The sequence below is a fragment of the Tribolium castaneum genome, chromosome 4 (genome assembly GCF_031307605.1).
Source record: "Tribolium castaneum strain GA2 chromosome 4, icTriCast1.1, whole genome shotgun sequence".
NCBI classification, from domain to species: Eukaryota; Metazoa; Arthropoda; class Insecta; order Coleoptera; family Tenebrionidae; genus Tribolium; species Tribolium castaneum.
In genome coordinates, this window is record NC_087397.1 from 2,995,420 (window position 1) to 3,010,488 (window position 15,069).

The 15,069-nt window shown below is 36.5% G+C and overlaps 3 protein-coding genes across 3 annotated transcripts in view; 1 reads left to right on the forward strand and 2 right to left on the reverse strand.

Annotated features, from left to right (window-relative positions):
* LOC100142246 (serine protease 53) overlaps positions 1–15,069 on the reverse strand; it is a 32,272-nt gene that overhangs the window by 2,398 nt on the left and 14,805 nt on the right. Inside the window, exons 2-5 of the mRNA XM_064356210.1 lie at positions 3,495–3,669; positions 3,314–3,446; positions 3,160–3,267; positions 2,807–3,109 (exon numbers count right to left, since the gene is read on the reverse strand). Coding sequence (XP_064212280.1) covers positions 2,807–3,109; positions 3,160–3,267; positions 3,314–3,446; positions 3,495–3,669 — 719 coding nt within the window. The remainder of the gene's footprint in view (positions 1–2,806; positions 3,110–3,159; positions 3,268–3,313; positions 3,447–3,494; positions 3,670–15,069) is intronic.
* On the reverse strand, positions 10–1,121 carry LOC103315232 (trypsin-1). Its single transcript, XM_064356431.1, has 5 exons — positions 986–1,121; positions 791–935; positions 604–745; positions 439–552; positions 10–395 (listed from the first exon to the last, which is right to left on the reverse strand). The coding sequence occupies exons 1-5, from the start codon at positions 1,032–1,034 to the stop codon at positions 84–86; spliced, it is 762 nt and encodes a 253-aa protein (XP_064212501.1). The 5' UTR covers positions 1,035–1,121; the 3' UTR covers positions 10–83.
* The window catches only part of LOC662726 (protein O-mannosyl-transferase TMTC1), a 75,427-nt gene continuing 74,066 nt past the window's right edge, over positions 13,709–15,069 (forward strand). Inside the window, exon 1 of the mRNA XM_015985364.2 lies at positions 13,709–14,073. The gene's annotated coding sequence lies outside the window, so the exon portion shown is untranslated. The remainder of the gene's footprint in view (positions 14,074–15,069) is intronic.

The following is a 15,069-nucleotide window of genomic DNA, read 5'->3' on the forward strand; positions in this document are numbered from 1 at the left end:
ATATTAAAAAACTTATTTTATTGTGGATAGATTTTATTGTAAGCTATTCTATGGTATAACATAATACACCATAGTGTGGACACCTATACAATTATTTCACAAGAAGATTGAGAAATGATGCATTCGATCCATTCTGTGAACTTTGAAACTTGAGTAAAGACGTTTACGGAATCTCGACATTCTCCTAGTCCCCATGACACTATTCCTATTACTTTCTGATCAACAACTAAACCTCCGCCAGAGTCTCCATCGCAGGGAGCACATACCATACCGTCTTCTGCACAGCTAGCGCAAAACATATTAGTTGTAACGTGTTCTTCCGTTAAAAGGCGACATTGAGACTCGTTAAGAGTAACAAGATTAATAAAGCGAAGAACAGGTGATACACTTAAATCCTAAAAAAAATTACCGACCATTTTTTTTGATACCTAATTATACTTCTGTCTTTCCCCATCCAGCTACTACTCCTACACTTCCTTCTTCTACAACTTCCTCAAACTCTGGCAGACCAATTGCGGAAACGTTTTCGTCAAAAACTAACTCATTGCACAGCTACGAATATTTCAAACACTTTTTTATTAATTGTTAAAATAATCTACATACTCTTAAAACGGCAATATCGTTGTCAAAAGTGACGTGTTCGTACAAGGGATGTATGTAAAAGTCACAAACACTTTCAATAGTTCCTCCTTCAGACAAGAACTTGCTCCCAACGCTAACTGTAATGTCAGCAGCATTACGAGCACTACAAAGAATAAATTTTTTTAAATAATTTTTTTATAATTCTTACTCTGGCAAGCAATGAGCGGCTGTTAAAATATATGATTGGTGAATTATAGAGCCGCCACATTCGAAATTTCCATTAACTGACACGGCCACGTGATAAGGAAAAGCCGTAGAAGGTATTTCCAAATCTACACTTGGCACTGCTGAAACTAGACGAGAGTAATTAAACTGTGATTCAGTTATTTACAGATTGACTTACTGCAACTGATCATCGTAAAGAGCAAAAATGCACCAGATAAAAGCAACATTATGTATTCACAATTTGCTCACTTTGCCTCCACGAACAATCAAAATTGGTGCCTAATTTGGAATTAAGAAGTGAACCAGTATTTAAGCAAAAAAGTACTAATAAAATGAATGCGTAAATCACGTTGCAATACACAACGTGACGATAGTAAGTGCATTATTGATATTTTTATATGATTTTCGTAGGCACATTGACGTAATTAGACACACGTTACTATTAATTAATAAATTAATTAATTCCGATTTGTAGAAATTAATTTTTAGTTAAACATCAACGTTATTTAATTGATTGATTTCAGTGGTAACAGAAAAAAAACAACAATTAAAGGTAAAACAATTCTTTATTGATTAATTTGGCTTTGGATCCATCTTGCAAACATTGAAACTCGAGTGTAGACTCCTGGATGTCCTTCCCGAGCACATCCTTCTCCCCACGACACAATCCCTACTACTTTATTATCAAGAACAAGCGGTCCTCCAGAATCTCCTTGACATGAACCGCATGAACCAACTATGCAACCAGCACAAAGCATGCGACTAGTAATAATTCCCGTTTTTATCATACGACGACAATTCCATTGTTTAACGGTAACGAGAAAAGCTTTCTGGAGCCAGGGTGAAAGGTTTAAATCGTTTTCTTAAACAATACAAAATAAAAACCATCAAAGTTATTTCAAATGTTACTTTCGTAATTCCCCATCCAGTTACTGAAACTGAAGTTCCGCCTCTAACAACTTCCCAGGGTTGTGGCAACGCAATTGTGAAAATGTTTTGATTGAAAATCAAATCGCTACAAAGCTGTAATATTTCGTACAATTATTTCTTAATCAATCAATAATACAATGCAATATCGTAGTCACAACCTTGGTCGCATTTCGTGTACAGTGGGTGTTTTTGTGCACCACAAACATCTCGAATTGTTCCTCCATGGTATAGAGATGAACTCCCAGCTATGACTTTTATTCCCCTAACCGGTTTGCTACAAAATATTTTTTTTTATTTTTCAAATACTGTTTTGCGTACCCATCTACACAATGAGCAGCAGTTAAAATGTAAGATTTGTGAATTATGGAGCCCCCACAAAAGTGTCCATAGTTGTTCTGCAGAGAAACTTGATAAGGGACTGTGCTTATTTCAGCAAAGGTTCCCCCAATTATACGCTTGTCTAAGGAAGGGGTCCCTGAAACTGACCAGATGTTAGTAATGACCATCAGGAGATTAAATTGAGATGAAATATTGTCATTTATTGTATGGTAACTCACATTTGTGCTTTCTAGTGACCACATTACACACACCATACACAGGAAATTTGATTGACCTTTAATTGTCTTAAAATTTTTGTTTGGTGGTTTTGTAATAGCGATAACATTGTTGTTAAGTAAAACTTTATCATCTCACTTAAGTGCGAAGTCAGTTCGTCTAAGTCATAAGTGTAAAAAAATGAATTGATGATTCTGTTCCTGAGTTTTATCTCACGTATTGTCTCGAACAATTTGTGGAATTTATCGATAAACAAACAAGATTGATTTTTAGCCATGACACAATTACGTCTCGATTAAAATTACCAATAAAAATGTTCACTTACTAAAGGCAATAACTGTGATCAAGAACAGAGCCAAACCAGGCATTAGAAACATTATGTCTTCACTCAGTTCTCACTTTTAACTAACACGCAAAAGCAATTTAAGTCTATTTATTATGATAAAATAAGGTAAAATTAAACAAATATGTATATATAAATCACTTTTATTTATTTTGGCATACAATTTTATTATATTCCAGTATTGTTCCGTATCCATTCCCTCACTGAAGCCACGTTTGTATAAACTCCTGGGTACCCAGGAAGTGCGCACCCCAGTCCCCATGAAACTATCCCGACTAAAATCCCGTTTTTGGTTAAAGGACCTCCCGAATCCCCAGAACAGGCATCCTTGCCTCCCTCGGGAACTCCAGCACAGACCATAGTATCGTCAATGTGTGCACCTTCAACGTTTGCATAATCTGTAGCGCATTCCTCCCGACCCACTATTGTAACGTTAACAGAATGGAGAATATTCGGAGTTATAATATCGCCATCCTGAACAAAAACGTTTAATTTCAAAAACTGTGTTATCAATCCTTGCGTACGTTTAAAATCCCCCAACCTGAAACAGAAACCTTGTCACCAGCCACTGGTTCTTCGTCTCCCAGGGGAATTGCTTGAGTGGTGTCGCTAAATGTCAAGTTTTCCGCTAGCTACAAGTATTTAATTTCGACAATAAATCACCGCTGAGAAACTTACAATAATAAGAGCAACATCGTGACTTAGATTGTCGTAGTTTTCATGTACTATTGCTTCTTTGACTTTGCTTCGCGTCGTGTTTTGGAGCAAGTCGGCGGTTCCTGAAACGACTTCGTAGAAGAGTGAAATTACGCTGAAAGCAAGAAGTGTAATAGGAATTCTGAGATTAGAGCTTAAGTACCCATCAATGCAGTGAGCTGCTGTTAAAATCGTGTTTGGAGAAATAATGGAACCACCACAGTTATGAATACCGAAAGCTTCCAAGGAAACTTGCCAAGGATTGTCTTCAATTGTGGCCACGTCTCCTCCGATAATGCGGCCATCGGGGCGGAATCTAAGCCTCGGCGGACTACCACCTGAAGAAATTTTTAATTGAATTAAATAATTAAGTAGTGACTACCTGAAACTAAAGCGGCGAAAAATAAGAGCAAAATTTGTCGGAACATTTTCGTCTTAATAACAGAGGCGATCCATTGCATTTATATCAGATATTGCTTTTAAAAATAGAATAACCGATAAAATAATTTTTAAGTGTAAATAGTGCGTCGTAAAACTTCGAATTTTTACAAAATTTAATTTAAAGATCACTGAAATTTCAAATAAGCCCTGCTGTCTGAGGGATAATAAATCAGCGTGGGTAAAAGTATCGGCTCTTTGTTGAATAGATTCCAGCTTGGAATTCTGCTCGTGTATGGAATTAGTGTTTGGTTGGCAATTTTTGAGTCTTCCGTCTGACAATATGTTAAATGATGTGAAGGTGACGAAACGGCAAATTTCTCTTCTCGCGGGTTAGACAAATATAATATAAATGGGATTAGCATTGCTTTGTAAGTCAAATCTGTGTGTCTACACGAGCAGCGTGGGAACCGCCATCTGCTAGTGAATTTTCGAAGAACGATAACTCAACGTCTAGAGAACATCCGGGTAGCAGGACGAGTTCACTTCATAAGTCACTGGTCCTGCATATTATATCACGTTTTTCGCATTTAGGTAAATCCTGCAATATTTTGTTCTTTTAACGTAATAAGGAAATTTCGACGCGTGAAACATTACCGGAGAGCGTGCTCTGCACCGACTCTATTATCACATCGTTACGGGAGCTTTGAGAAAAGTAAAATTTTTATAAGAATGGGGAAATAATTATGAATGATTAGGCGGGATGAAGTGAGGAAAGGTTAAAAGAAATTCGCACAAATTTTAATTTGCTTTATATTATTGTCGTAATGAAGATTTATGGCGCACATTAGCGCGTGAGTTTTGTAAACTTCAACCTCGAAAAGTTTCACTCGACTCGTGGAATTTAATTGGAATCCGTAGCATTATTATAGTTTCGAACTGTTTGCATATTTTCAGCTGGCGAGACAATGTTTTAGTGGCCGTGCAATTAATTCTTTTATTAGATTTTTGCGTACCAAGACTCTGATGATAAAAATTTGTTGGAGAATTTATGGGCCAAAAAATTGCTTTGATAATTTTCCTAAGCGAGCACAGTCATAAAAGTTAATCGTTCAGTTGCAAATTGTTAAACGGAAATTAATGTACTTTGAAGGCTGATTACAATTTAGGACTCATTCCGACCATAAAAATGCATACGGAACGGACATAAAATCTCTGCTGACAAACCACAATATATTCACAAGGAATTAATCACGCATGAAAGCTCGCTTGGGTTTCCCTCAATTAAAGAGTTAAATACGATTCAATTATTTCGCCCTAACATTAGACAGACAGATATATAGTTAGCAAAGCAAATAAAAGAAAAAGTTTGAGTCTTTTTCTTTCTGTTTGTTCATACTTGCGCATTTCCCGTCTTGGGCAAATAAACTTTTATTAAGTCTGAAGTTTTGCGTGACACAATATTCTGAAATATTGACTGTAAATATGAAGAGACACTGTTATAATTGGATGTCATCTGTCGTTCCACCAACATAAATTTCCTGTAATGACAAACAAATACCCAGACAAGACTGAAAAATGAGATTTAGGGATTTGCAAGTGAATAAATCTCCCTCCTCCACTTGCAAAAACACAACAGGAAATTGTTTAATCTAAAAGGATAAGGGCGTAATATGTGAAATTTATAGAACCATTCGGAAAAAATAATATTGACCCCTCGTCTGATCGCAATTACTCGGGACAATAAATCCCCAGGACTGCTATTGAAAGGAAAAAGTATGAAAGGAACAAGACGTATTAGTCGATTTGCGACATGCAACATTAAATAATGCAAACTCCCTTATCTTTTTGCAGCATTTATTAATCACGCCTCTTGTATTATCTTAATCCGCACATTACACTCTTTCCAGAAGGCACAATTCAAAGCATAAAATTAATTTCAGGCAAATTGGCACATGCAAAGATATAATTTGTGAAGTTCGTTGAACTCGTATGCATTAAGGCTCCAAAGTCTTTATGAAAACATAATTATGTTGTATGTACTTGTGTTTCATTTTATCTGCGACACGAGATCAGCGCAGCAATCAGTGTTAATAAGTCACTTCGCAACATTAAACTACAAGTGACTAAAGACTTTAATCCACTGGAACTATTCTTTCACAGAAATAAGGTGCTTTTTAAATATTTGGTTAAATGTTTGTCTTAGGAAGGGTTTTGCGTACAAGTGGCGGAATCTCGGCGTTGGCTCCCCCAGATTCAAATTTAACTGATATTTATGATAGGGCGTCTTAGCAAGTATGGCGATAATAATCGTGGGTTTTCTTCCCAGCGTGCGCAATTAATTTTAATAGCCTTGTTGTGCAGTTCAGTGACACAAGCGTGTACACAACGGAAATTAGTTTCAGTTTCACTGATAATGTCCCAACTATTCATTAAGTTCAACAGTTTGGTGGTCGTTGCTGCTTCCGGTCCGCAGGATAGGTATTTAGTAGAGTGCATGCGGAGGGCGCAGATGTAAATATTCATCCAATGTATGGAACCACAACCTACACAAATTACACTATACAGGTAATTAAATATGTTTTACTTGGGCGCTGTACTGTAATAAATTGCCATACATTTTCCATTATAAGCTTGAAAATCCACTCGTAAATAACGAGAGATTTTGCAGCTAAGCCCACTGTACTGTTAATAAATTTACCAACTTGGCTAACAATCACCGAAGAAACCGAATTCTGATCGAATTCAAGCCAGCGGGAAGAAATCTGCAAAATTCATCGCTTACAAGACAAAAACACTGAGAGGGTGAGACTTAACTCGGCTGCGAGAGCTTTATAATTACCTTGCTCTCATTAATAATTCAAAAGTATTGTCTGAAAACTAACAAGCTCGCTGCAATGACAGAGGACTTTGAAACACTGTAACTCTTCGAGACAAAGCTGTCTCTTATCTTCTATATGAGCCGAAGGACTTTCATTACATATTTACCATGCCTTTTCCCTTGCATCAATTTTGGATTGCCTGGCTTGTAATTAATTACTTCGCCGACGAAACTCGACGAGTTGGGAACTAAATCACTAAGTGGTTGACAAACAAAAATAAAACTTTTCGTAATTAGCGTGATTATTTATATTGTAACATTTATTTGCGTTTTTGTAGCGCTGTAGTATTAATTTGCGCGTGGCAAACAGCAAAACTCCATTATCTCGGGCTCCTTGGATCCGTTTATCAAATCGTTTAAAGGTCGCACCAGGAAGCCGAAATCCTCGTCATCAGCCTGAGCCCTCCCGTTCGAAATTTATGATATCTTCCCCCATTTTGTTTAGGTGGAATCCATGTACAAAAAGTAAATCTGCAGTAAGACACATTGAATGATCGCTGTTTAACCGGCAAAATGGGGTGAATATTTAAAAAAGTTTCCGCAGCAGAAATTTGATTTAGAAACTTTTCATGCATATAATGTATACTTTCCGTATGTTTTGTATTCCCATTAAAATGTCATTTCCCTAAAACATACAATCCCGAGAAGCTGTTCTGAATGCGTGATCAATTACAGCGGATTCCCTTGCCTACAATAATGTAGCGCTGAGTTATAGACAGATTCGGGAAGAAAATTGATGTTACCCTCTGTAACCCGCATCTCGTAAAATGGCTTCCTACATCATACATGTTTTCTTTTCCCATGATCACGGAAGGCCGGCTCGATAATTTCCAAAACCTTTCTAATGGATGTAATTACATTCAAGGCGGGAAAGTTCCACGGTGAAAAATACGACGCACGGACTCAAAATATTGCCATCGATTGGAAAAGTTCAAGTCATTATAAACTTTACGAATATTAGATATCTTACAAAGTGTATAAATTTCAAAACACTCCTCTCAAACATATCAGTACACTTGCACCCTATTTCGTCACCTGGCGAACTTTTATCAAGTCGGAACTTTCCGACGCCGGGAAAATAATTGATTTAGTTCAAACTTTGGTTCGGTGATAATTTTAATGTACTCATACATTACCGATACTCTGTCACGATGAAAAACGGACCTAATTAACCCCAATGACAGACAAATGTTTACACTAAAAGCTTCTACAATATCTGACAGAAATATAAATTTTAGCTCCGCTCTGTAATAGAATCGTTATTAAATATTTAGCTACCGGCGTAGAGCTTTTATTTATTTTTCATTAAAAGTAAAGGAGTGTCGGAAAAAATTGATAAGTAAACGTATGCCGTGATTACATTTGATTAAAATTTAATTCGTTTTTTAAAGATCCGATAAAATTTAAAATTCTATTCGCATTACAAACAACTTGTGTACAAAGGCTTTAATTTAATAAAGCTTTGCGTCCTAAAGCAGATGTTGACAATGTCCTATTCTGAAAAAGCCCGAGGCTAGTCCTGATGGTGATTAGGGTTTTTCCAGCATCCAACAACACAATAATAGTAATAATATTAAATTTAAGTGCTTTGAAGTTATTGTATCAAACCTCACATGTCGTACAAAAGAGGCAAACACGCCTTTCATCAACTCTTTGTGTTTTAATTAAACTTTCTCACCGTCGTTTAGGAATTATTACAAAAGTCAAAAGAGCTTGTTGGACACGAAACAATTGGTGTGACCCTCGTAAAGTTTTATTTATCTGTCCGATCTTTACAACGTTTTAAACGGTTTGTGATTGAATTAGTCCACACAGCTATGACCGCCCGGTTTAAGGCGAGGTGTGTTATCGCGATTTTAGAATTAAAATACCTTTTCTCCCCGGTTTTTTCATTAGAACTGAGCACATAAAGGGATTATTTTATGGTGGAAAAAAGATAAAGGTTATAGGCTGCGTTGGCTTAATTTCGGATTTTTATGCACTGGGAAGGAATAAAACCGGCATTTTGGAGCAAAATAAATGAGATATTTTGTTTTGGCGTCGATCGATGTGCAGGTGACGCAATTTTCATCTTAGTTAAAGTTTTGTTTGAGTTAATAATAAATTTGAGCCCTTTCCAGAGCGTCCGTTCTTATCTCATCAACATAAAAGAAGCAAGTTCATTAATTTCGTTTAACTTTAAAAAGCTTAAGGTTTTACTGTTGTTATTTTTTATGAAACAAGTTTCGCTCCTGGAACGAAATGTGAATGCTTTATAATTAATTTAAAAACTCTCTTTTGGTTTAATGAATTCCGCACACTTTTGCCGAGCTAATGTTATTCATCTTGTGGATGTTAACGTTAACGCAAAACCGGTAAATAGCTGCGAAACTAGCTACTTCATTACCTGTAAAGGATGGCTCACTCAGGGGATTCGTACCACAGCATATGTTTCCATAATTTACATCAAGATTTCCCAAAGGAGGCGAATTATTATAATTTCCACTGTTAAAACATCATGTCTCAATTTGTGCGCCTAATTCATTATTTAGAATCAGGGCGATAGACGATGCTAAGGAGAGATAAAACGGGGAAAGCACTCGCTAACAACACCTTGTTATTAATTAACTTTATGCGCTTTCGAAATGGTTCGAAAACCGCAACTGTAACTACTCAACATTGTTAAACCACTTCGAGTGTGGGGAACAAAAAACGAACTGCAAGAGGCATTAAATTATGTGCAGATCGCATTTGGATTTCATTCTACTCCTTGTTTTGGGTTTAACTAACTCAGCCAAACAAAAATTGAATTAAATAACTTATTTTATTTTTAATGCTAGTTGGAATGGATGGTTCTGAGCCCGTGCTGACTGTTTTTGTCGTAGATGAAGCGTCGCTTCTGTCATCTGCAGCTCATTCTCTTATTCATTTTGTCATAAATTTTCGTTGTAAGTCGTTCCTCATGAGAGACTAATTTAGCGCAGTGAACATGTGAGGAAGGAAATATCGTCATAATTTCGTTATTTGTCGTGCCGGTGCGGAAGCACACTGCACTATTCACGAGATTCTTAAGGATTAGCCACCGTTTCGTCAACTCACATTGCTCGAAACAATAAAAGATTAAGAGTGTGAAAATCGCGGCGTCCTCATTGTACAAGCGCCGAATTTTAAATTAAAGCAGCGATCGATGCACTACACCTGCTGCAAAGACCATCCGAACTAAATTTACATGTTTCCAATAATAGTAAATCACGTCGCATCGCACTCCTTACGTTATCTTTACGCCAGGACCCCACTTGTGGGTTTATATAGTGTCTCTCTCTTTGTAAATGAAAGCTCTTTAAAGCGCGCTCCGAGATAACACTCCCTGATAAAATTTAGCAAACTCTCGCCAAAAATATACATTTAAACAAGTTGCGTTTTAACTAGAACTTAGTTCTAATTTAAATTAACAAACATGGAACTTGTTGACTTTATCTGGCGAATAAAATTTAACATTTAGATTTATATCGCGCCGTTGCTTCAACCGTTTACAATTACCGAATTTACATAAAGCACATGCGACACCCGATCCTTATCCGCTGTCCATACATCGTCCTCCTTATCCTTATCGCATGCACAGCCCACTGATTTATAAGCTGCACCGGATTACTGACAAGTACTCCAGGAGCTAGTGAACAAGCCCAGAAAATCGAGAACTGTGATTTATGAATAAATATCTTTCAGCTGTTTGTGTTTTTTTTGAAAATTTTACTTAGTATTTATTTTGTTGTGAATAGTTTGTGGATTCATTTGGCGTGTTGTGCGCTAGTTGGCGATTAAGTCGTCAAGAAGTGCATGGGGGTCTCGTTGCGCTCGTAATAAAGTCGTGATCGTCTTTAGAATTCAGCAGTCCTTGTTTCTCGCCGGCGTTGTTTCGCTGAACTCGAACCAGGAACGATCTCCCGGCTTCATATGTGAGCTACAATTTCTTTTTGAGGAGTTGTTTGTTTATGTTTCCTTATAGAAACGTGACACAAATACGAGTGAATCTCTCAGAGAGACAAAACATGGAAAGAACATTTCTTTAATCACGAAATCTTTCCATTCCGTCGTGTGTCAAATTAGCGCTTGTGGAAAATTTCGTAAATGCTTCAAAGGAATTTCGCAACCATGAAGAGAACGTCTAATTGCTAATAGAATTTTCAAAGGCGTTTACATTACCGAACTGATGTTTAATTCTCTTTATTCTTTCGAGGGAGCCGACGAACAAACACAAAACGAAAAGTGCCAAGGAATTCGTTATTTTGGCGACAAAATTATGTAAAAATACGAGGCAAAAACACCACGAAAACTAGAAATTTATTTCAATAACTTAGAAATGAGCAAGTTTGGCGATTGATGGGGTCAGCAGTGTACTCGACGGTACGTCTGGTACCATCTGGGTCAACCAGGGACTAACTACCATGGACACTGCGGCTCTCAGTTTGGCTCTTGAATTATGCTCAGTTTTGATACTTTTCGAGTTTTTATACGTGCAAATGTGGACGCTTTTGTTGATTGTAGGTGTCAACATTTTTGTATTTTTTTGGTTTTTCGAATATTTTGCTGGTCGAGGCTTGTCCGAGTTAATGTGTGTGCGAATTTTGCGTTTGAAGCCTAATCTGTGTTGAAAAAGTGTGATCCAACTGAAGTTTAGTAATATCGAAATTATTTCGAAGAAGCTTAAATGATCATCAAGGAAGGCTTACGTGAAAGATACCTCGGCTTTTTGGTAAGCAATCTACTCTGTTTGCGCAAAACTTTCAAAGTTACAAGCTGCCAATAAAATTTCCAAGTAGATCGATCGAGCGCTCAGCGACATCCACGAGATAATTAGGAATTATTCCCGAATTTTTTCAATCAAGTGTGAGTCAAACAAGTAAAAAACCATGTTTAATTAAAAGCCACGTTTCAGAACCGCTGCATATAGAGTGATGATAAGTCATTGTGTGCGAATTTTAGAAAATTTAATCGCGTTTTTACGCTCCGGCTGGTTAGTTCGAATTCGTGTCCATTAAAAGCAACAGAATTTAAGCCTCATATTTGGGTTTTCGCGAACGAAGAGAAGCGTATATAAAGTTTTAAACAGCATTAAAAACTTCCCTGTAAAGAGCAAATTAAAATACTTATTGAAACTTATTAAAATTTACGCGACCTCACGTTTTTAATTCAAAACTGGCTCTCTCAGAAAATTCAAACAAGGGCATTATCAGGCTTTTCTGATTGTGATCACATGTTGCCAAATCGTAACCATTTGCATATCTAGCCAAGACGAAATCTCGATCTGGGTCATATGACACAATCGCCGCTGGTTGATCAACTACAAGTTGTATAATAATTTAAATAGTTTGTCAGTTCGGGACTATAAAAAATAATTAATTGGGCAAATTGGTCGTGAAAGCGACTCTCCATTTGGTTGTTAGATCAGTTTTAACCGATTTTGTGGCAGTTTTCGCCTCGGAATTATTTGTGGTTAGCGCAGGCAATTGATTGTTTTATCGCAACCGAATTGCGGCGTGCCCTTTTTATGCAGAATAAATTCGGGAACGGCAGTATGCATGATTACACGCCAATACAAGCAGCACGTGTAGTTCGGGTGTGTCGGATCGTTTGAGGGAAAACGAGTCTGCGCGAATCTATCAACAAGATAACTTACAGTCGAAACATCGTCCTTTCCGTGTAACAGACGGTTACTGTCACGCTGAGGATAAATCAAAACTGGAAAAAAAACTCTTTTTCGTCTTCAGATCGTTTAAAATTTATTTTATTTGCGTGTTTCCGATATGACTATCTGCTCAATTGTCGTTTCCGAAGCGAATTCTGCATTAATAACATCGCGGTCGGTACAACGTTTAATAATATTGTCAGCACGATATATTGCATGTTAATGTTGAGATATTAATAGATAATGCTAATGACGATGGCGCATTTGTTGCCGATTGGGTGAACTTTTAAAACGAGCGTCAATTTGTACCAACGGGCAAGTTAAATCTCAACGCTGTTTTATTTCCACTCAAGTTTGATTGTTATTAATGAAAATACATATTCGTGTTTGATTCAATGTATTAAATTCAAAGGTATTTAATAAATGAAAAATTAATAAAACAATAATACTGATACTGTTTTGATATTGCTTTAATAAAAACTGGAATAATAAATTTATACAGCCATCGAAGCTTAAAAAATATTAAATTTGAACCAACAATCAATACTCGCTGTAGTCAAAAAGCCAGCAGAAGTAATTAGCAAACTAGCTCTTAATGGCTCTCCAAAAGCAGCATTATCGATCATATTATTTTGGAAAATTAAGTTTTTTTTTAAGTTTTCTTTGCGACAATGTCAACATCCGTTTTAAAAAAATTTACGCATTGAAATTCCAAAGAGTCACATCACAAAGCTTTGCAAGTTTAGTATTTCTAAACTAGTAATCGTAGTAGACAAAGTGGTATTTGCGCACCACAAAGCTAATGTTTCTAATAAACTATTTTGAAAGGAATGTGCAATAGAAATTGAGCTCTTCTTGAAATAGCAATGTCAAGCCGTGTTTATATTTAATTTAACGGTGGAAATATTTTATAACATGGTAGTGTATTATAATTAATTAATTTTAAATTATGATGCAATTTATATTCGTATTAAATTTTAACCGTTCCATTTTGTTTGGAAGTCGTAAAGTAAATAAATCGAGCTGTTTTTTGTTGCTACACTTGCATGTAATTAACAAATGAATTATTAACCTAATTTGAAATGCAAAATTTTCAAAAACGAAAAATCATAAAATGTGCTAACTGGAGCTTGAAAAAAAACCGATTCGAGAGGCGGAAATAATTATTTTCTAATTATAACTCACCAAATTGATAGAAAAAATCAAAATAAGATGTTGGCATACTCTGGCCTCAAAAATCGCAAAAAGGATAATTGAAACTTTTGCAGGATTAAATTATGATCAGGCCAGTTTACCCAATTTACAAACGGTCATTGATTTCGAAATTTGATTATGACATTGTGAGCTGAATGGTCAAAAAAAATTTAGTAAAAATTGAAAAACAGAGCTTGTGCTTGTGCTTTTGGGGCGTTTGGAGTCCTTAAAGCTCGTCTGGTAATTAGATAGCGTTTGTCCATAAGCGCGTCGCGTTAGAAGATCGTCCGAGGCGATGCATCATAACCCTCGAGTCGCTCTTCGGTGATGACCCATAAAGAGGGTGAGCTGGTGCAGTTCTCACTTCCGCCACAGCAGCGTGGCGAGCGCGGCCATTTGGGGGTTTGAGGGTAGCAGTCGATAGCGCGAATCGTTCGCAGGCAGTCGTGCTGCGCCTCTCCTGCGGTGAGGTCCTGACACCACCTGATTTTCCGTGTAATGTATGGAAACGTGCAGACGCCATCCCGAATACTAATCATCCGATAAGATCTCGTAATTATTCCGTATGTTTCTAGTTACGCCCTGCAGAGGATCCTGCCAGTTCCTGCAAGTTGCGCATTGCTGGTAAGTAACACCCTGTTTTCAACTTTATCGCAGTTTGTTATCTCTTTCGGTGCTCGTTTATCTTTCGACGATTTATTTGTACCGAGTGATCTTTTGTGTATTAACACTACGGAGCTCCAGCTTAACGCTGACATCAACTGCATCTGACCAAACTTTATTATTTCGCACAACTTTTTGCCGACTTTACACGCAAATAAAACCCCATCTGATACGGGCGGACAAATAAATCACATTGCTTCGCCCGGAAAAATTTTAATTGATTCAAGTGGCTTCACGACGACTTAAGGCAAGTACCCCGTTGTAATTAACACCACAAATAAAAATCCAATCAGAGGCTTAACGATTATTTATTTGTAGCTGGAATGTTCGGTTTTAAACAACTGGAAAAATTTAAGCGGTTTTTTGGTCCGGCTAAATAAATAGGATTGTCACGTTTTGTGTTTAAACAATTCCCCATTTGTTGTATTTAAAACACTTTTAGCAATATTTGTATTAAATTTTCATTACAAAAAACGTGCTTTTAGTGTAATGCACAACTGTTTATTATTTACATTCAGATTCGATAAAATTATTGATGAAAAAATAAATAATGCAATGATTACCTTTTGTTAATATTTTATTAATTACTCTCATATGGTATTCATTTTATTAAGAAATACAATTAATTAATACTAATCACCTAATTAATTAACTAAAAGTCGTCACATTTTCCCGGCGCATCCACCATAATTAACCCGTAACCAAAATACATAATTAATTAACATTTTAATAAGTCGATGGTATTGTTTGCACAAATTATTTAATTAAATAAAATAAGTACGAAACACATTTAGTTTTACTTTCCCGGCGTCTGCACAAATCCTTTGTCCACACATTTTTCAATGTTTCGAATAAATCAAATTTCCTTGGACTGTTTTGGTGCTGTTACCTGCTAAATCAGTTGCAAGGGGCTCATACAGATCCGCAATAAATAACGGCAATATCCATTTCATTCAA